Source organism: Rhipicephalus sanguineus, chromosome 7, assembly GCF_013339695.2.
Source record: "Rhipicephalus sanguineus isolate Rsan-2018 chromosome 7, BIME_Rsan_1.4, whole genome shotgun sequence".
Lineage (NCBI taxonomy): Eukaryota > Metazoa > Arthropoda > Arachnida > Ixodida > Ixodidae > Rhipicephalus > Rhipicephalus sanguineus.
Window position 1 is genome coordinate 133,768,144 of NC_051182.1, and position 22,659 is coordinate 133,790,802.

The following is a 22,659-nucleotide window of genomic DNA, read 5'->3' on the forward strand; positions in this document are numbered from 1 at the left end:
GAGCTCAAGCTCTTTTGTTCACCCCAGATTATACTTTAAGAACAGCAGTCAAACAGTGACTGGCTCAGCACTGTGGTACACCAATCCGTATGTCTCAAATTGGAATGTAGACGAAACTTTGAAAGGTCATCACTTGGTAGTGGCTCGGTGGCATGTGTTTTCCTTTTCCCAGTAGTATGAAAATGCATCTGCCAGCTCTTGCAGATTTGCCAGAGTCAACTAAAATTTCCGATAAACTAAAGTGAGAAAAAAATTTCTCGCTGCATACAAAGTACACGACTGTAGTTTTCAAATGTTTGTGTGCTTCATCGTATGCTGCACGCGTGCCCCATACTCCGATTACTACATTAAGAGAAATAAAGGACATCTATGACTTTGCTCTCTCTTCAGTCAGGTTCAACTCACTTTTATGACAGTTTGGTGGAGTGATAAATTTTAAATGCACCGTTTCTGTCGGAGTTAGTCATCATGACGACTTCACTGTATCGGTCATTTCATTTCGACATGACTTGCAAAAGCAATGAGATATCCCTTCATGATTCGGGGATATTTCTTAGCAGCTCTGTCATCATGCTGCATGTGTGATGGAAATCACAACTTCCATGTGAAGCAATACTAAGTTCGCAGTCATTCTATGCTGTGCAACGATGATGTAGCAGCTGCGCCATTTTTGCACGCACACACAGTGCGACATCTATACCATCACACGACAGTCAAACCTCGATATAACGAATTATCGGTTATAACGAATTATCGGTTATAGCGAAGTAGATGAAGAATAACCTTGCCTTTAATACAGTGTTATAATATGCGTTTATAACGAATTTTCAGAAATAGCAAAGTTATTTTCATGCCAGATGCGATTTCATTAAAATAACGTTTGGCTACTGCAAACAAGACGGAAGTTTAGGGGAAGATGGAGGCTTTAAGTGCTGTGAAATCGTTCAACAGGTAATGTCGCTTGAGCCAACTTTTCCGCATGACAAGTTGTCTTACAACATTGGTGCCAGCAACATTTCCTGTTCAACGCTTTCTCGACACATACATCACGCAACATGTGAATCAGACAGCTAAGAACACAGGCGTTCCTCGAAGCAAAGTGTAACTAAGTACTCCGTGCCAGCATTCACTTCGATTGTGCAAAAGCTTTTAGACGTTGGTTGCTTTAGTGAGATTTTTAAAAAAACATCAGCTATTCGGAACTGCTTGAAATCTGTGTGTGTCAACTGCATGGGCTATTATTTTGGCAACTGATGCAGTAGTCTCATGCTGTTTATCAATTGTTAGTTTTTTTTTTTCCTCTTGCAACATTGTATAGTAACTTGTGCATTTTTTAGGAGAATCACCGGCTGATGACTAGAAAAGCAACATGGCAATGACTAGTAGCTTCAAACATATTTTTGTGTGCCATTAGAAGAATCCGATAGCACGGTCGGAAAGTAATCAACACTATTAATAACACTGCCATCATAATGCAAGTATCAGGCTCTCATGTCTGCGCAATTTTAACCACATTCATTCTATTTATGTGAAAGAAAAGTGGGGGGGAAATGTTAGGAGCATTTGCAGATGTTTATGTAAGAAACAAATGTTCGGAGCCAATATATAACTCATTACAATGGTTTGAAATGGTGATAGTCTACAGTGCATCATTGCCACATCCCAACCAAATCCGTTTGCATAATTTTGCTGTATCGCAGTTAGGTTGCAGTTAAATGGTTGGACGGCACTGCAATGGTAAAATCATAGCTCCTGTAGTCTTTTCTGCAGAAAGACAAGATGACTAACAAATGAAAGACATTTGACAAATGTTTGTGATGGAGAATTGCTTCTCGCGAGGCTTTGTCCCCTTGTACATTGTTCCCCTTCTACCATTCCTGGCAACACAGGCCCAACAAAAAAGCACCAGCCCTGGGAACAGTCATCAGCAGCACCAAGGACCATAGTAGCGGAAGAAGGAACCACAGTTAGGAGTACGGAGTAGTATAGGTTTCACTATACTTCGTTCCATACATAACAGTCAATGCTGTGGAGGCTAGCGAGACTTCTTGGTGTGTTCGCACCCACAATCTGATTTCTTTCAGTATTATGTGGAGTAATAAATTAGAAGCTTTTGTGGCTTAGAGATAAACAACTCTGTTAAACGGCTGTGAATATGTTGTTCTATATCTCTTGGCGTTTTGTTGTCTCCGTTTCTTAGGTTTTCATTTCAAGTGTCGAAGACGCTTGATGTGTGTGCCCTTGCTCTGCTCACACGAGCACTTACAACGACGAAATGCAGCTAAGAGACGTGCAAAGTTATACATTTTGTTGACTAAACTGTTTGTGTGGCCGTTCACTGCTATGTATGGAACGAAGTATAGAAACATGTTGCTCCGTTTCGAAGAGCCACTATTCACTTATTTTGCTTTGCCTCTGCTTATGCAGTCCCATCACTTTGTACGAGTAAAGTCAAGTAAACATAGGTTGGCACACAAGTCGAAGCACTCACTATGCCACCTTCCGGAAAGAAGGCTAGCACACACAACAACACCATGCGGAAGCCGACCGTCACGTAATAGTCCAGGTCTGGCTGAACCCCGTCGCGTCATACGAGATGCCGTGGTAGTCAAAGAACACACCAACACCTGGAGAGAGAAGGCAAGCACACACATGATCACATGGAAGCCGACCGTCACGTAATAGTCCAGGTTTGGCTGAACCGCGTCGCGTCGTACGAGACACCGTGGTCCACCACCTGAGGCGCCACGGCAGTAGCCACGTTGATCGGCGTCCGGCTGCCACCCCGACTGGGATGGACGCGAGCGGCCAGCAGCCAACCGCAGCAAGCGTTCTTGATCTTCTGCGTTTGGCAGAAGAACAGTCTGAGCAGACAGAACACGAACCCGATGCCTACCAGGGGCGGTCCCAGTCCCAGAACGGTGGGCCGAGATTCCGGGTTGCCGAAACGTCCGTAGGTCGCGAGCAGCGTGACGGCCGAGCCCAGGAACGCGAGCAGGGCTCCGAGGAGGAGCAGCACGTCGGCGCCCAGGGTTTCTCGAAGCAGCTGACCCGGAGGTATGAGTGGCCGGCGGCCCTTGAGAAGCTTTCGGCCTGCCAGGTTGGTTCCGGGAGGCGGGCATGCTATGCTGACCTCTGTCCAGTCCTGGCCCCCATTGCTGTCGGAGTGCGGCTGCAGCGCCATCTGTTCCTGTTGCTGTTGCCGCAGCTGTTGGCGCTTGATCATGATCTCGCGGAGTCGCCGGGCGACCGGCGTGAGCGCGGCGCTGCGCATGTTGCGGAAGGACTTGACGGCCAACGCCACCGTAGGGTTGGTGAGGATCGGGTCGCTGGGGTCCAGCGGCGCTGGCGGCGGCGACGAAGGCGGTGGCGGCAGGGCGCCCGGCGCCAAGCCGCCTGGCGCCTGGGACGCCAGGGCTGCGCCTGCGAAGTGGACGACCCGTATTGCAAGCGTCCAATAGTGCGAACTTGGGCTTGTTGGTGAAGCATTATGAGTGAAACAGCGCACGACCAGGACACAGAAAGAGAACTCTCCAGCGTTGTCGTGTGTTCTCTTTGTGTCCTAGTCGTATACGTTTGATTCATAATGTACCAATAGTCCTCGCAAGAAACTGTGTATATATGTCCGAGAACCGACGCTCGCGCGTCCTGACACTTCAGTTAAAGGTTTGAAAAACGAAGACCAAAGTATATATGTACACACACAGCGGTCCGCTTTTAAAGGGAACATCGGAGCGATCGCCACGCGCTCCGATGTTCCCTTTAAAAGTGGAGCGTGCTGTGTACATCGGCATATCCCTTGTGGCCGTAAATTTTCGGAAGACAACAGCTGTTGAAGATGTATGTTCAATTTTGTGGGATATTTGTGACTATAATGCCGAATGCGCCGGCGACTCTAAATAACAGCGCACGTGGGGCGTATTTCTATCCCACAACCAGGGGCGTAGCCAGAAATTTTTTTTGGGGGGGTTCAACCATACTTTATGTATGTTCGTGCGTGCTTGTATGTGTGCGTGCCTATATACGCAAGCAAAACTGAAAATTTTCGGGGGGGGGGTTGAACCCCCCCAACACCCACCCCCCCCCTTGGCTACGCCCCTGCCCACAACAATAATCGTCGTCGGTCTCCCGTGCTTTGCGTTATGACCGCGTGTATGTGTGCGTGTGATTACTCTAAATTTGACGATAACCGTTTTCCCGTGAGCATTCAACAACTTCGCTTCTGGACAGAGGTGCAGCGGGCCAGGTGATGGAGTAAATTCGGCTTAGAAAGGGAGTACTTCTGGCATACACTCTAAGTTTGCACTAAGTTGCACAAAGCTTGGCACAGCGAAGCTGGTTGATCCTCAGCTCGTCGTGCTGCAGCACGGGAATCACAAAGCCGGCGGCGACTGGATCCAGCGTGCTTGGCCGAAGAAGCGGCAGCCAAGGGACGGCGACGGGCGGATCTTCTTCTTCTTGGTGGTTCGGGAGGAAAAGGAAAAAGGCACCTAATTTCTGTCTGCAAATAGGCGACACGGCGCAGTGCCTTATAGAGGCGGGGTAAGGCGGGATAAAAGAAAAGTAGAAAGAAATAGGAAAGGAAGTGACACGCGCAAGTGTGTTGAAATCGCTGTATACCTTCTCAACGCAGAGTAAATGTGACACCCTAGTCGAGATTTAGAAGGTCGTACACCTTTTCACACCTCCCGCAGAGTAAGTGTGACACCCTAGTCGATCGAGATTTAGAAGGGCGTACACCTTTTCACACCTTCTCCCGCAGAGTAAATGCGACACCCTAGTCGAGATTTGGAAGGGTGTAAACCTTTTTTACACCTTCTTCTCGCAGAGGAAATGTGACACCCTAGTCGAGATTCAGACACTTTTTTTTTTTACTCCAAGAATTTAGAAGTTTTTAAAGACGAAAGCACTTCTACCCTACCTAGCGAGATTTCGGGAATGTCGGAAAACAACGCGAGGCTTCGGCTGCCGATGCTCTGGCCAGGCCAGGGGCGTAGCCAGGGGGGGGGGGGTGTTGGGGGGGTCGAAACCCCCCCCCCCGAAATTTTTCAGTTTTGCTTGAGTATATAGGCACGTACACATACAAACGCACGCACGAACATACATAAAGTATGGTTGAACCCCCCCCCCCCGAAAAAAATTTCTGGCTACGCCCCTGGGCCAGGCACTCCTTGGCTCTGCGACTCGCCGTGGTAACCAGGGGGGGGGGAGGGGCTCAAATTTCCCCGAAATTTTTCAGTTTTGATTGCGTATATAGTATACACGCGCACATACAAACGCACGAACGAACATACATAAAGTATGGTTGAACCCACCCCGAAAAAAATTTCTGGCTACGCCCCTGGTGGTAGCTTAGCACGTATAGTGTGTCGCGCTACTGACATCGAGGGCGCGGGTTCGATTCTCGGCCGCGGCGGCCGCATTTCGATTGGGGCGAAATGCAATAAAACACCCGCGTGTACTCGTTCTGGTGCGTGTACTCGTTCTGGTGCGTGGTGCGTGGTTAGCAGCCCTCGTTCTGGTGCGTGTAAAAGCATTAGACTACGTACAACAAAGTGCATACGTCTGGTTCATGGCGCTCGCGCTAGGCTGCGCGACATACCGGTTTTTGTTACTTTTAAACGCGATTTAAAAATATAAATCCTACTCAGATCGCGAAAAGTATTCTGGAATCTGTCACTATAATTCACGGCCTTTTCATTTCCACCAGGATCTAATCACCCGTTCTGGCCAGTTGTCGGTCCCTTTAAAGAACCCCAGGTGGTCGGAATTTCCGGAGCCCTCCACTACGGCGGCCCTCGTAATCATATCGTGGTTTTGGGGCGTAAGACCCCAACAATTATTGTTATTATTCGAGATTCCAACCGCGTTTGGCGTGGTTCGCCGCTCCGGAATGTGCTTTCGCACAACACTACGCACGTTGCTCGACGGAGCCAAACCGTCTCATTTTTTTTCCCGCTAGATAAGGGGCGTTTCCCCAAACCACAATGCAGCGCCACTATATCATGGCGACCGGCAGTGTTCCTTTCTAGGCCATGTTTTTAGGCCGCCGTCTGACCTTACGGCTCGCGGCTGCATTGTGTGCACATCCGTTATGGCACAATACTGACATATATCGATCCGCGGCCACTTCGCGTGCACGCTTCCATACGGTTCGACCCGCGGCTGCGTGTCACGCAATATACTACAAAGGATTTCGGTGACAATGCAGAAAGGGTACCTGGTGTGGCATATGCACATGTACGCTGGAGCACAGGCGTGCGCGGGGTTCTTCATTAGGGCGTGAGGGGGCGGGGCAAGCCACAGCGCAGCCCCCCCCCCCCCCCCCCCCCCCCCCCCAGTGGTCTAGTCCGAAAGAAAACTAGCTCCGCAATGGATGCAGAAATAAAAATGAAGCGATGACGTGCTTCTTACAAAGACCTGCCATTGGTCCTCGACTTTTCGGTGGTAAAGGTGGTAAATCTAAACAGTTCTTGGAATGCAACGTCAGGAGTTCTGGGTCGCCATCATCGTCGACAGACATGCGTAGCCGGAACCAGCTGCGCATTGAAAACTGACGTGAAAGGTCCGACTGAAGACATAATTGGTGCCCCCCCCCCCTTTATATGATTAACGGGGGGAGGGGGGGGGGCGTGGGCACGCCTATGCGTGCCGCGGAGTCAATAGTCCAAATCAGCGTAAAAACTGAAGATGCAACAGAAATTGTATCGCGAAGTTTCCGGAATGAAGGAAGAATCAGCACGCACTGCTTCAACGTACGATATGCATTATCATCATCATCATTATAAATGCATACCTAAAACCAATCACAGATTGGAACAAGTGATTTAACCGGCAAATACCTCGGCCTAACGCCGGCCGGCTCAATAGACATATACTGCGCGCGCACACACACACACACACACACACACACGCACACACACACACACACACACACACACACACACACACACCACACACACCACACACACACATGTTTTAACCTTTCGTTTGCATGTTTTAACCTTTCGAATGCCACTAAAATACTTGCACGCCTTCACAGCAACCATTAGTTGCCAAAGTTAGCCGTTCTACACACAAACACCCCCCGAAAAAACTTGGCGGAAAAGTGCCGGGACCGCGGTGATAACGCAAGTATACTCTAAGAAAAAATCGAGTATTTGGGGGGGCGGGGGGGGGAGGGGTATTTCTGCCACAACACGATAATCGGCATCCACCTCGCGTACTTTCCTCGCGTTATCACCGCGGTGCCGGCACTTCACGGTCATCAACGGCACGCGCGTTACATGATTGCTGAGAGAGTGTAAGGGGGAGAGGCCACAGCGTCTTACCCAGCCCCTTACACAGGCCCGAACGCGCTAGTGCGTGCCAGCACACGTGGTTCCCGATAGTCTAAGGGGGACAGGCCACAGCGTCTTACCCAGCCCCTTACACAGGCCCGAACGCGCTAGCGAGTGCCAGCACACGTGGTTTAGAGGCCACAGCATCTTACCCAGCTCCTTCCACAGACCCGAACGCGCTAGCGAGTGCCAGCACACGTGGTTCTCGAGAGCGTAAGGGGGCAGTGGCTTAGCCAGGGGGGGCACCCCCCCCCCCCCGAAATTTTTTTTTGCTATTGCATACTGAGCCCAAAATGACACTTGACCACATCTGCCTGCCCGGCCCCAACTACAAATCAAGGAGGTGCCCCCCCACCCCGAAAAAAAATTTCTGCCTACGCCCCTGTAAGGGGGAGAGGCCACAGTATCTTACCCAGCTCCTTACACAGGCCCGAACGCGCTAGCGAGTGCCAGCACACGTGGTTCCCGAGAGCGTAAGGGGGAGAGGCCACAGCATCTTACCCAGCTCCTTCCACAGACCCGAACGCGCTAGCGAGTGCCAGCACACGTGGTTCTTGAGAGCGTAAGGGGGAGAGGCCACAGCATCTTACCCAGCTCCTTACACAGGCCCGAACGCGCTAGCGCGTGCCAGCACACGTGGTTCCCGATAGTGTAAGGGGGAGAGGCCACAGCATCTTACTCAGCCCCTTACATAGGCCCGAACGCGCTAGCTCGTGCCAGCACACGTGGTTCCCGATAGTGTAAGGGGGAGAGGCCACAGCATCTTACACAGGCCCGCTGAGCCGTGCTCCCAATTAGGGTTTCAGAAGTTGCGCCTTTTTCTTTCCTCAACCTCTTCTCCTCCTCCTCCCGAGCGGACGGTCGCCGATGGAAGAACGGACACAGCCCCGAGCAAAAGCTGCTTCGCATCTAAAAAAAAAAGCGCAGATTGCGCTAAGTCGTGCAAAGCTGGGTCACAGCAGAGCTGGTGGGCACTTATAGCTGGTCCTGACTTGACTAGGCTTTTGCCCTCTCACCTCTCTCTTCCCCACCCATTGCTGTACTATACTATAAATGGTTATATGCTTGCTCTCGCCAAGAATTTATCTTTTTTTCTGTCTTTATTTCTCTTTCTTTCTCTCTTTCCTCCTTCTCTCTCTCTCTTTGTACTCTTTCTCTCGCCCATCAGAGTTATTGCATCCCACGCCGGAGAAATGGGCGCACGTGAAGCAGAAGACAATGAAGAAGAGAGCGCGCGTGCCGGGTCATGATGATGATAATTTTCTACCTATACGACACACGTACGGCCAACCTCGAGCATATAACAGCGGTGCTGTAAAAGAAAACCGACTCCACGTTGGCCCAAATGGTGCACTTCGATTCTTGACCATTCATCAATAAATCCTTCATTGCCAGTAAGACGCTTTTGAACTCGATCACACGCCTTCGTGCATTAACTTTCACGCGCGCGCGAAAATGAAATCGATCGCTCCACATTACGCCACCCTAATGGTGTGTCAGCGTTATTGTCACTTGAAAGAAAAAAAATTGCGACAATTTTTGCGAAATTCCTCGAATACAGCGCCTCGCAAAGCAGCTGCACTTTTGACAGCGCCTCTTGGCGCATTTTCTTTTCTGTTTTTTTATAGCGCGTCCGCATAGAGCCTAGGAAGGACAATTAATAAATTATACACTACAATACCCCTGAAGCCCAGTCGGCGAAAGCTCTGCCGGACCATCAATAAAGTTGTTACCAACCAAACTACAATACCTGAGCTTCTAATGAAAGCTTGATCGGTGCAGCGCGGTTGTGTGGTTGGAATTGACGTCTTCAGGGGCGTGGCCAGTGTCCGCGGTGTCAGGACACGCCCAGAAATTTACTGAGCGCTGCATACCCCCTCTCCCCCTCCTTTCCACTCGTATTTTGTCATTTTTAATGTAGATATTGCAGTGGACGAAACAACTAACCCTTCGCCTGTTTTTAAGCCGAGGAAAGATATTTTTTGGGGCAGAGGCTGTCTTTCTTTTTATTATTATTTTTTTTTACCGACGGCGTTTAACCACGCGTCCGCTCAATAAAAAAAAGGTCTTCATTGAGCGGCCGTGGTTTAACACTCGCCGAAAAAAAATGCCACTGGAAGCTTTTCACAGTCTTCACGTGCACTACTTCATTAAAGCGACCATGTTCCGGTCGAGCGATCGAGGTTACGTCGATGCAGAGAGATCAAACGAGCTGAGAATTGCGAAATGTCGAGTTGGGAAAGAGTGTTTAAAGGAACGACTCCATGGATTTCGTTGCTGCAATAAGTTTCATTGCTTTTAGCGCAATCTGAAAAAGCATCGGCACGGTGTCGTCTAGGCGCCAGTACACGAACAAAGAACAAGTATGAAGACGGAGAAAAAAAAGAAAGATTCCGAATCATGATTTTCTCATCGATACGAGGCGAATGATGGGCAACGTGTATATACGTTCGAATATGACGCAGCGGAAAGGAACCGACGCGAATTGAATTTCTGGGAAGACCGAGAAAGGTTCGTCGAATCCCGTCAGTTCGATTTCGGTTCATTCGACTTCTCGCTTAATTCGAACGCCCTGGAGGAAGGTCGTGGAAAAGCGCTCATTGCGATGCGAACGATAAGACTGTTGGCGGCGCGGCCGCCATCTTGAAAGTGATGGACTCTGCAGTTCCAACATTACGGCGCCATCTTGAAGCTTATTAACTATAGCTTCCATGAACTTATGGATTCTGCAGTTTCAGCACTGACAGAACACGAAATAACGTGGCGGGTAGGGGAGGGGGGAGGGAGCGAAAACTCGAAGTTACATGGAATTTCGCGATGTCACACGCATGCGCCGTCGACGTTACTACATAGACAAACATTGACCATAATTTTTTCCTCTTGCTTCGTGCATGAAATAAAAGCACAGTTTTTAAAACACTTCCCACGCGACTTAATTAGACTGTTCTGTTTTCCAGCAACTATTTGGCTTCTCGCTTGCCAGTTTTGTTCGCGCTCCACTTCTGCACAATGACATAGTCTTGCTGCACATTTTCGTGTTTGTCATTGTAACGCAGATTGCAAGAGCAAGAAGGTAACTTTAGTGGAAAAAGTCTAGCACTGTCAAAGCTTACGTGACAAGCATTTCATTTAGCGTCAATTGCTGTCAGCTGATTACGCCCTGAACTGTATGAATTCGAAAAAACTAAGCCCGAGTATCCCAAACGCGAATATTATTGCATATAGCAACGACAAAGAGCCAATCAATGCGACTAAAACAATGTGTACAGTGTAATAGTGGCAAAACACTTTTATTGCCATGACAATTATATGGGCACTCCAGGCGCATTTATGCCGTCGCCGTGATGTTCCGTATAAAATCCAAGCGCGATAACATCGCTCGCGCGTCCTATGTTCTATGTGCGAGTGAAAACGTGAGAGCGCAGTCGACTATCGCGGCTCAAGCACTGATGAAACGCGCCGGCCGTCTTGGGTTGTCTCGGAGGGAGGGCTGCGCGCGGCTCTGGTAAGAACTGCTTTGACCTGCCGGGCGCGGTCGCGCGCGCCCTATCTTGACAGTAATTGGCAGACGGCTCATACCCTTGTACGCACGTGTTCTCGCCGCTGTTTGCGTTGGAGTGATAGACAGCAAGAGCATTTCTTTACGCCAGCGTTTTGTTGATTTACGCCAGGTCTGATGTCAAAGGAGTTACGCAGTAGCCTTAATTAATTCGATAACATTCGAATTTCTTGCTATCGCATTCATTGCTTTGTCCTTGCGATGGAACTGTGACTTTTTCATTTGCTTCGTTATATCCGTGTTCGATATACCGAACTTGCGAGATGAATAAGGCCTCAATCAGGGGAAGTGCAGCCTGCTTGCTATGCAACGTGGTTTTTTGCAATGCCTCCGGGATAGGACCATCTAGCTCTGACCAAGTCACGTTGTGATGTGATGACGTCATCATGTGACGTGGCCTTATGTGAACGTTACATGATGCCATGACGACGTCAGAAATTTTGGCGACATGTGGTGACGCCATGATGACGTCATGTGATGATCATCACGTGATGATTTCTTGCGTCACCCGCGCTGACGTCGACGCCACCGACGGTCACGTTTCGCTCTCGCCTTAATAACATAGCGTCGGGTTTATTCCGCCATGCACATTATTCGAAGAGAGCAGCAATTAACGGAAGTACGTCGCCAATTCGCTACGCCCGAATCAGCGGCCATTCAGGCGTTAATTGCGCTTGAGGTCACAACAAAGCGTGTGATATTTGACAACATATATAAGAGCTGCCACAATCCGTGGTAATCCAAATAACTGTTACGTTTACGGTACCCACGGGTGCTTGACAGGTGATTAACTACACGTACACATGCAGCGTTTCTAAGTCTCAAGGCATTAAATGTGTAAGAAGCAATTGCGATGTAGTGTGCAAGTTAACGAACGGGGCTTCCTGCGATCCAGAGCGTTTATGCATGTGCAGCTGCACCTGCCGAAATATCGACGAGCGATCGATGTGATCGACATTTCCATCGGCACCATTCGCGGTTGCACGTACTGTACGTATACAGTTCCACGAAGCGTGCAACGGGGTCGTTATATACTCGGAAGAACTCGCCGGTCAGTTCGTGTCCACTCAACCGCGATTAGGCGGCTCCTTGATGACCATATGTCGACGTGCTCGTTCCAGCATGGTATGGGTGCACATACGCGTCTGCATCTGCCCAAAAGCGGATGACAAAATAGAAAAAGAAACAACAACAACAACAAAAAAAAGAAAACGATCGCGTATAACGAACTCAGCTCTTGTCGTCTGTGCGTATATGAGAGAGCGATATGAGAGACTTCGATACATATATTACGACACGAACGATATTTTTTTTTCTTTCTTTCTTTCTTGTTTTTGCATTTGATGTCGCTATTCACCGTGCACTTCATCGGGTGCACGCACGTTCATGCGCACGAGAGGGGGGGGGGGCGCCTCCCCTAATCATCTAAGGGGGGCGCCAAGTCAGCCCTATTCATTCTCAGTCGTACCTGTTCCTTCACTGTCAAAAGCCATGCGGCCATGCAGGCTTTTGATGATAACAGCGGCTGGAGACCTCTCATGTCGCATCCCGAGAACTGTTTACTGCCCATCTTTACCCTCGGGAAGAAAAGAACCAAAGGCAGGCCGTTGCGAGCAGCGCGTCATTGCTTCGTTTTCATGCTCGCATTCATTGCGAAGCTTATTTACTTTTTTTTTTCGTTTCATGTCGCTATTCAGCCCGCACCTGATCGCGTGCATGCTTTCGGGGGGGAGGGGGGGGGAGAATTTTCGGGGGGAGGGGGCAGAGATTGAACCCTCCATCCCTCCTCCCTTGGCTACGCCTACGACTAGTGAGTTTTATAGGTAGTATCGAATGAAAAGTTTGTATCTTGTCTGTGTAGTGATTGCGCGCTGCTTTTTTGACAATGTATAACCAACAAGCCCATGTTATCAATATATCTTGTAGCGTACGCATAGGCTTACGTAAAGGGGGGGGGGGGGGGTCTGGGGGGAGCTACCGCCTCCCCTAATCATCTAAGGGTGGCGCCAAGTCTGCCTCATAGCTTTGCTGAGTAGGACCTATAGTGTCCTGCCATTGGTTTGCAGGGTTGTGGGCCCTGCAGGTTTATCACGATATCATGGTGCTCGAGGAGCCCTCGTATGTTACATTCCAAGAACTATTATACAGTTCCCACCTTTGGCCCCAGAAAGCCGGGGACCAATGACATGCCGTTGTAGGAAGCACGTAATAGCTTCATTTTCACTTGTGTACCCATCGCGAAGCTTCAATGCATAAGCCACAGAAAGTATATGGCTGTTTTTGCGCAAAGAAATAACGAGGGACGGGCCGGGTCAAGGGGAGCGCTTCCTTTGACCCCTTCCCTCGTTATTTCTTTGCGCAAGAACAGCCATATTTTCTGTGGCTTATTCATTGCACATGAACCGACCAGCCCAGCAACGTGTACTTGTAGATTACGAAGCTTGCCGGACTCAAGCGATTGAAGGAAAGAGAGCGGGAAGGGGTGGAGGGGGGGGGGGGCTGCGGGCTGCGGTGAAGCTTGCTAGCGAACTCGCTTCCCCCTAATGGATGGGGAACCCTGCGCAATCTGTGAGTGAATGCTAATGTGTGCGCTCGCATTCAAAAAAAAAAAAAAAAACGAGGAAGGAGAAAAGAAAAGAACAGCACGCAATACTATCGGTGCGTGACTCAACTATAGATGCCGGCGCGTTTTTACGAATAAAGAGTCATTCATATCGGACGCCGCAATATTCTTTGCACTCTGAGGGAAATCGTTCGTCAACCAAAGGAGAAGGCACGCAGACACGTATACTCGTAGCTATAGCATTTCGCACAGTGTACGTAGTAGGACCCGCTCGATGAGACGAAGCGGCATGCGCGCACGTACGATACGGGCCGCGACCCACTCTGGCCGCGACCTGGGTCGAAGGCGTATATGGCACCGTTCGTGCACTAGCCCTTCGCGTCACCCCACCACAACCAACCCTTCGGCGCGCTTGTATCGACGTCTCGTAGTCACGAGTCAATTGCAAAGAGACGCTGCATGGTAGTAGTAACCACGCGGTGTACACGTCGATGAAACACATACAGCGGTATAAAGCACTCTGTGGCTTTCGTCTCAGGACCATATAGATGCTTATCTTGAAGGACGTCGGCCGTGTCTGCTGCATGTTTTTCCCGTTTCTTTCTTACGTCTGCGAGGCTGGTGGTAACAAGCCCCGCGCTAAGTGATCGGTCCGTGCGCAGCTTATAAAGAGAAGGCGGTGGACGAGTCAATGCGAAGCGAAGGCAGTGCATACCTAATGGACGCGAAGAATTAGGTCTCACGTATACGAGTCATTTATTCATTCGGTCTTTCATAAAAATGATTTGCGATAAGCGGTTCCGAGGGCTTTGATTTATGCTTTGGGGTCTTGAGTTTTTTAGAATAACAGACGTCAACGGTTGCTATAGGTGGCTTCCACGATTTGATGTGTACAGCATGCGAATGATCGTGATCACGACAACACATAAACGTGACATCATGTGACGTCACGTTATGTGACGTTATGACGTCATTACATGGTGATTTTTCGCATCACTGGTGTTAACGCCGACGGTCACTTTTCGCGTTTGATGAGGCACATATATATAAGGCTGTCGCCTTAAAATAAATGTTGGCATGCAAGATACGAATAAATGTTCAAAACTGCACCATTAGCCGCCCTAGCTGGGTGAGATTTGCGGAGTTAATTGTTTAAAGAGATATTTGATGAAGCAGCGCACAAAGGTACACATAAAAATGACGCAAACGCGAGCGCTGGATTGCAACTGATGTCCAGCTGCCGCAGTTCAGCAACCGCAGTTCAAGTGCGGTAGCAGATATATCATGGCTCACCAACTATTAGCCTATCTTAAGTGGGTTTAAAGAGAATTAACACAAAGATATCTACCAGTAAACAATGCCGCTATATTCTCATCGCTAACGCGCGCCCTGCAGGACCTCAATAAAATTTTGCAACCAACCAACCAACCAACCAACCGCACTGAACAAGCTCAGACCAGTCCAGGTGAACCATCAGGTGCATATGTTCATGTTCTTATGACAGTCTGTAAAACAGTCCTATTGCAGACTGTACAGATGGCGAGCTCAATTCGTGCACCTGAATAGATGTATATAGCCGCACGAAGTTTACGTATTCTGAGACACATGTTTTTGAAGCCAAGTTTCTTTTGAGCTATACAGATTTCGGTGGTGGCGGCGGCGACTGTTTCTGACGGCAATCTGATCTTTTCATCGAGGTCACTTGTCATGTCGCGCTGCCACATTTTCAATGCTGCCTGGACATGAACGAATGGAAGTGTTGCGCTGCTAAGCACGTGCATGAAGGTGCGATTCCCGGCATGGAGGGAGGATACAGTTAGGAGGAAGCGCTGCGCAATAGAAAGAAAGAAGGAAAGAAAAAAAAAAGAAAGGAAGAGAGAAAGAAGGAAAAAAGAGAGAGACAGAAAGAAAGAGAGAGGGAAAGAGAGAAAGAAAGGAATAAAGAAAGAGAAAAGAAAGAAAGACAGAAAGAGAGGGAGAAAGAAAGAAAAAGAAAGAGAGAGAGAGAAAGAAAGGAAGAAAGAAAGAGAGGGAGAAAATAGAAAGAAAGGTAAAATATGTAGTACGTCAGGAACGCACACACCAAGCTTCGCTTGCCCCCTTTTTCTCGACATGGCAATAAGGGCTCCTGAATTTTTCATTCGTTCACCCCTCGTCGAGATGCCATCACACGCCTTCTGCGAGTCCGACGTGGTGACCCGCTGAATCGTTTTACAGCTCAGCTGTCATGCTTTTTTTCGTTACGCCGTTACGCGTTCGCATAAACTATCATCATCACGAATGGCCTCTATACCTTTCTGGCGCGCGCAACGCATTAACTCGGCCGCCGCGCGCTCTCTTCGTCTTCTTCTTCACATGGAGGAAAGAAAAAAAAATAGGAGGGAGCACGCCATTAGCGTCCACAAGCCCGCCTCCTCTGAAGCCGCTTGCTCCTCGCGTTCGAGGCTCATTTCCCATGATGCTCCTGTTTCATTTCATTTCTTGGTGGGCTCAGGAACAAAAACAAAATTTGACTAGCGCGCGCGCCTAGCGTTCACAAGCCAACCTCCTCGGACGCCGCTACCCCCTCGTACTCCAAAACCCAATCACGTGGGTGTGCTCATTGCCCAGCGTGCCCCTGTTTCATATTTTTTTGGCTGGGCTTCAAAAGTGTCACGTGACGCTCCCTCCTGTAGTTTTTGTTTTATTCCACCATGCTTCTTCGACTCCCGCTTCTCTCCCCCGAACATGTGCGCCCGGTGCGAGCGCTCTCCCGCTGCGCCGATTTGTCCGGCGTGGGATGCAGTATCTCGAATGGGCGAGAGATCGAGTACAGAGAGAGAGAGAGAGAAATAGACACAAAGAAAGAGAAAAATTGTTGGCGACAAAAGTGTCTGGACGAGGCGGGATTCGAACCCGCGTACCCACGATCCGAAGGCGACCATCGTAACCACCCGGCTATCCAGGCACGCTATTAGAGCAAACCATATATCCTTGTATAGTGAATCAGAGGCATGGGTCCGAGCTAGTTGGTACATTGACATTATGAAACCGTTAAGCGCACAAAGACGGGAACAAGAAGACGACACACAGAGCGTATAGTATAGTATAGTATAGTATAGTATAGTATAGTATAGTATAGTATAGTATAGTATAGTATAGTATAGTATAGTATGGTATAGTATAGCAAGGGGGGGGGAAAGGGAAGTGAGAGTGAGGAGGGGAGAGAGTAAAGTATAGCGTAGGAAGAAAGAAAAAGAGACAAAGAAGAGAGAAAGAAATGAATAAAAACAGAAAGAGAAAGAAAGACAGAAAGAGAGAGAAAAAAAGAGGAAGGCAGCAATAGAGGGAGAAAGAAGATGAAGAAAGAGAAAAAAAAAGATAAAAAGAGCGAAAAAGCGAAAAAGAGAAAGAAATATATAGAGAGAGAGAGAAAGAAGGAAATAGAAATAGAGACAAAAAAGGACATAGAAAAAATATAGAGAAGAGATAAAAGGAAAGAGATGAAGAAAGAAAGAAAAAAAATAGAGAGAAACGAAGAAGGCCACTCAGATCCGCACTTCCTTCAGGCTTGGCTGCACCAGTGCGAAACTGCCTTAACATTTTTTAGATGCGAAGCAGCTTATGAACGAGGCCTGTCCCCCCGGCGTCGCGTCGACGTAGCCAGTGCCCCAGCCGATCCGGAGCGGCGGGCTCGCGAAGCCGAAGTGAAACGGGCGCGTTGACATCGCATTCTCAAACTTCAAGCTGCAACCTTTCCAGAAACATATTGTAAGAAAGAAACTTAGCGCAATTTATAGTTTTAATAAGCTAAATTTGCAGAAACAGCCATTAACTTTATACTTTACGTACCACAAGGCCGTTATACTCAAGGGAAAACGTTCCCCTGAGTTTAAAGTCATGTATGACGAGTAACAACATCAAGGAAACCTCGAATAGAAAGACCATGAACAGTGATTAAGAAAATAAAACATTTACAGAAATCTAAGTCGACTCGTGGCTGCTTCGCATACTACACAGGGTTCCCTCCACGGGGAGATGGCGGGATTTTTGCTCGATATGACCACACGTGCCGTCAAAATCAAGATTTCTCTTATTCTAAGCTTCCCCTAACTCATTCGGATTTATAAGCCCATATTTGCCATGTCACGAAATCGCGACAGTTGCCTACAGGAGATGCATACTATAGGTTTCACCCGGCTTGCGTACATACTATGACAAGTCATTTATGACAAGAACTATACACACCACAATGCAATGGGAAGCTTATCGTTATCACTGGCAAAAAAAAAAGAAAAAAAATCTTAGGTCGATCATTGCATTCTGACGGCATTGGTCTCTGTACGGGGCACAATATATGTTCAACGTCGATTTAAAAAAAGATTCCGAAAGAACCGTGGACTGGCAGTGAAACGAAAATCAACCGACGCCGTGCGTTAGGAGACACGATGATAGCAGTGTACATTATATATATAGAGAACAAACTGGGGCTGCTGAATTTCTAATAGAGATTACAAATGCAGTGGGCCATAGCATGAATTGTGGGTATAGGGAGAACGCATGTGGTGGCCAGGGAGCAAATAATGTAGCTGTGCAGAGAGTTTAGATATGGGTTGCGATAAGACGAAGAAATGATCAGGCATATGTTATGTTGGAGCCGAAGTCGCTGTGTGTTTGACGAAGGCACACGAAATGAATCATTGTCGCGATCAAGCGATAAGTGAAATTTTTATTCACGCAAGGTTCACTCGTACACATGGGTTCTTCCCACGGTGGGCGGTGGTGGAAACGCCGCCCACCGCTCTGTTTGACCGCCCACTGTTTTCGAGAGGGCATTTCGAGAGACCGGGCGTACAGGTTCGATTTGACCCCTTTGAAATGCGCGCCTGGGGAACCAATAAATATCAACTGTATGTGCGCGTGCCGCGCCAGCAGGGCTTAAAGTCAGGGGGTGCCCGGGGGGGCCCGGCCCCCCCTCTATTTTGTAAGGAGGGGCCCGGCCCCACCTAGGCAGTCCGACGGTGGCACTGCAGCATTCATTTGAGAAGTGCTGGAGTTGAATTTTTTGGCAGTAGTGCTTTGTGCGGGGAAAGTATACTTCGCAATTTCCGAATAATGATTTAATCGCGAAAGTTTGGTTGACCGGGTGTCAGCAAAACAGAAGAAAACAGGTATCATCGTACTGCTGAAAGCCATTCACTGAGACACTGAACACTCCGGGCAACGCCTCCTGAAACCACGGGTCACCACCTTGTTCGACAGAGCGTCTTGGCACAGCATATTGTTTCACGAGGCACCTGAGTGTGAAACTACCTGCTCTTGAATCAGTAATGATTCACCTTGGTCTGTTTAGTTTGCCACTTAATTTTCATTCTTTTAGTTGTGCATCGCAAGTCTGCAGTAAGTGCAAAGACGCATGTATCTTGCCTACTTTATTTGGGAAATGGTAGTGAAAATAAAATATAGCATTGTCGGGCCTGAGGTACTGAATCCATTGAGTGAACAATGTTACTTACTTTGAGCTCACATATAATTAAGCCTTTACATCCCGAGAGTTATTTTTGAAAAATCATTCCCAAAATTATTTCATTTATTGCTTGATTGGATTGACACGTTGAATAAATGCCCGAAATACATTCGGAATAATATATGTATTTGTATAGCATTCATAAACATTCGTTCAGTTCTAGAGACAGTTGGCTTCACTGCCCTGTGATCATCGCAAACGTCTCTCTTAACGCTTAATCTATAGCATATATAGATATACAGTGGAATCTCGTTGATACAAATCTGCATTGACGTTTTTCAGCCTAATACGTTTTTGTTTTTCTAGCCGGCCAATATGCCCTGGAAATAATGCATTTTCATGCGTTTAATACGATCACACTTTTGCCCAACATTGGATAACACGACCGCGAAAGTGTATCTTGACCGATATATCTAAAAATCCTGCGTTGATTCTTCGGTATGCCAGCTTGCACCGCGTTCCTACAACCCATGATCTGCGCGTTGCAGAGCCGCTGAGGCCCCAGCAGCATCGGTTTTGTGGCGAGGCGATCTTTTCTTCGAGATTACATATATATATATATATATATATATATATATATATATATATATATATATATATATATATATATATATATATATATATATATATATATATATATATATGTTGATTTATTTATATATATATATTGCCGCTTTAGGAGGGCCCCCCCTTCAATAAAGGGAGACTTTAAGCCCTGCACGCCAGCAAGCCGTGCCTTCCACCACCTGGTTATATAAAACAGAGTCTGAACAGGTGGTGGCTTCAAAGATCGTCAACTCCAGTGCCAGCGCTAGAACACAGGCGCCCTTGCTTCCGTTTTCTATGTGCGTCAGAGATGACAGAAATGCGCGACCAGAAATGAAATGTGGATGCTCGACCGGAAATCGTCATCTTTCACATCTTCAAGAATACTTTATCATGCTTTAAAGAATAAACTTTGGCATGCTTGACCAAATTAATCGGGCTATACTGGATTTCGTGGCGTGCAGGAATTGCTGATTTCAGCCCCAATTTCAATGTTTGCCGATGACTTCAAGTATTATTGACACAGAGTTTTTAGATTTCGGTTTACCCAAGCGTCCGGTACGCAAGCTCCAATGCAAACTCTGTCGTTGTTTTGCGTCACGGTGTAAGAATAAGTTTTGCGTTGTGCTCTCTTGCGTTCTATTGTACTGTACGCCTGGTTGTTTGCGTTTCCCCACAAATCAGTCGATGAAGCGCAACCTAAACGCGCTCTGGTGTTGATAGTTTCGATACTCACGCGACTGTTTTATAATTCGCCTCTGTGCTATAAGCCATGCACAAATTAACAACAGCGATATGACTGTATCCCTGCAGCGCGAGGTCCGAGGGTTCGACCTCCTGGTCGCAGCGACTGCATTCCGTCGTTCGTTTTTTTTTTTTTTTTTTTTTTTTAGCGAAGCTTGTATTGCGTAACAAGTTGGTCGCACGCGCAATTGTATGCGGCGTTTTCGAATAACTGATGCTCTCTAGATCGTGGGTTTGTCGGCAATCGGTCGTTTTCTGATACGGTAATCTGATCTTTTATCGAGGTCACTTGCCATTTCACGTTGCCACGTTTCATTGTTGCCTGGATATGAACCTGTGGCTTTCGTTGTTGCCGGTAGCAACTGAAGTGTTGCGCTGCTAAGCACGTGGATGCAAGTCCGATTCCCGGCATGGAGGAAGGAAACAGTCAGGAGGGAGCATTGCGCGATGCGAAAGAAGGTCAGGCACGCACACGCCAAGCTTCGCTTGCCGCCATATTTTCCCGATAGGGCAAAATGGCTCCTGAATTTCCTTTTAGTGACTTTCCGTGTGTGCTACTCCGCGTGTAGCACTCTACATCGTGTGTGGCATTCCGCGCGAACAGTCAAACAGGCCGGTAATTAATTAACCGGCCAGGCCTTTCTAATGAGAGCCCCCTTGGCGTAGCAGTGCTTCTCGGTGCTATCGCGTGAGCACCTGCACTCTAAGAAAGGAAAGGTGTCATTCGACTCTTTCTTTTATACACGTAAGAGTGACATGCGTAGCACTCTCTTTGGAGAGTCACATTGCTCTCTCTTGGAAAGTCGTGCGTCCCACGACTGTCCTAAAAGGGAGTCAACGTGCCTCTCTAAAGAGAGTACTGCACATGTGACTCTCACCTGTATAAAAGAAGAGTCAAATGACACCTTCCTTTTTTTAGAGTGTGCGAGCTCAGAGGCCCCTAAAACAGGCTAGCAATTAATTATTAACACGTGGCTCTTAACGTTGTAATTGTTAACGTGACAAATTTTCCACGCCGAGTCACTGGTTCGATGGCTCAAAACTCGATTCAAGCGCGCGAGAGAGATTCTACGCGAAGTCCATAGTTGCGTTTTTGATGCGCGCCCCTTGCATCAGCTGTAAATGCATTTCACTGTTATACGCTCCTATGTGCAATGTTCATGGTCACAGCAATAAACGTTCGTCGGCGTGTTAAAAGTGTCACGGGCAACGCAGGGTTAACCATGCACAAAAATTCCGGTAATCGATTCCAAAGGAGTGCCCATGGTGAAGCGTCTCCGGTGCCTTATGGATATGGTACGTATATGAAATAGATTTGAAAGCTGAGAGAACGCGTGCCGCAGCTTGTGACAGTTGCTTTTACTTGGGAATGGGTTTCCGCGAACCGCTTTTTGCAATTAAACCGGAAGAGATAAATGAGATTCTTTGTTGTTTGTTTGTTTTTGCGTGGTCCGTCCGCTGCGCACCTGTGTTTCAGTTTCGGTGCTGGTTATCGCCTGAAGCCTGGCATGTCGTCCGCAGACCTGAACACAGACGATGAATAACGACTACACGCATACACATGGAAAAGGACGCAAGCACACGTGTGAAAAAAAAAAAAAGACTGAAGTGAGTGTAAAGTAAAGGTAACCGCTTCCTCATGTTCTGGTATTGTCAATGTTCCTGATGTAAACACAGAGATGAATCGCGGTATCGACTGACGTGCTATTCGAAACGTACCATCCTCGTGGGGTCGTTCCATCATCCGTGATGAAGCGATAAAAATCGTAAAATCAGGATCAAATTCGTACGCAACCTTCAGCAGAATTTACTGCATTGCAGCCGACATCCACGGATATCCGAGATCATTATTCCAAGTTAATCGCTTCCCAGTTCAAATTGTACGTGATAAGCATCGCAATGTATGCGTGCAACCGTTCGCACAATGGTACAAATTTGAGTATCCAAATTCCTTTGCAGTGCAGTCAGGCGAGCGTTCTCTTTCTTGGCCACCTTAAGTTTATGCACACTAAACGTAAGCTTTGCTTCGGAGTTAGCAAAGAACGATCCGGCACAACCAAGCCGGAAAGCACGTGCAAACGTGTTGCTGCAAGTGCGAAAAAAGGAAGACCTTGCTGCGGTTCGGTGCACGCACTTAATCGCGATCAAAAGACCGCTTCGCTGCGCTTTCGCTCACCGGCGGTGGAACGCAGAGCCAAAGCCCGTGTCCAAAACCTGTTGATAGCACGGCACAGCACACAACACGGTATGCGCCTCACGCACGTAGAGGCACCGAATGGACATGCAAGCAAGCAAAGTCGGAGACCAGAGATTTTGTTGTCCCATCACCATAACGACCACGGCTGCGGGGCACAGCACGTGATGTGCCCAGACATTTTTCTGAGACCTGAGCGGTGTGAAA

At 48.0% G+C, this 22,659-nt stretch overlaps 1 protein-coding gene across 1 annotated transcript; it reads right to left on the bottom strand.

The window, feature by feature from the left end:
- Nucleotides 1-1,075: 1,075 nt before the first annotated feature.
- LOC119399052 (uncharacterized) lies at nucleotides 1,076-22,582 on the bottom strand (the record flags this gene model as incomplete). The annotated part of the gene is made up of 2 exons (XM_049417516.1): nucleotides 1,076-3,423; nucleotides 22,435-22,582. Coding segments are annotated over 2 exons (897 nt in total), but the record flags the coding sequence as incomplete, so codon positions are not given.
- Between the last annotated feature and the right edge of the window lie 77 nt (nucleotides 22,583-22,659).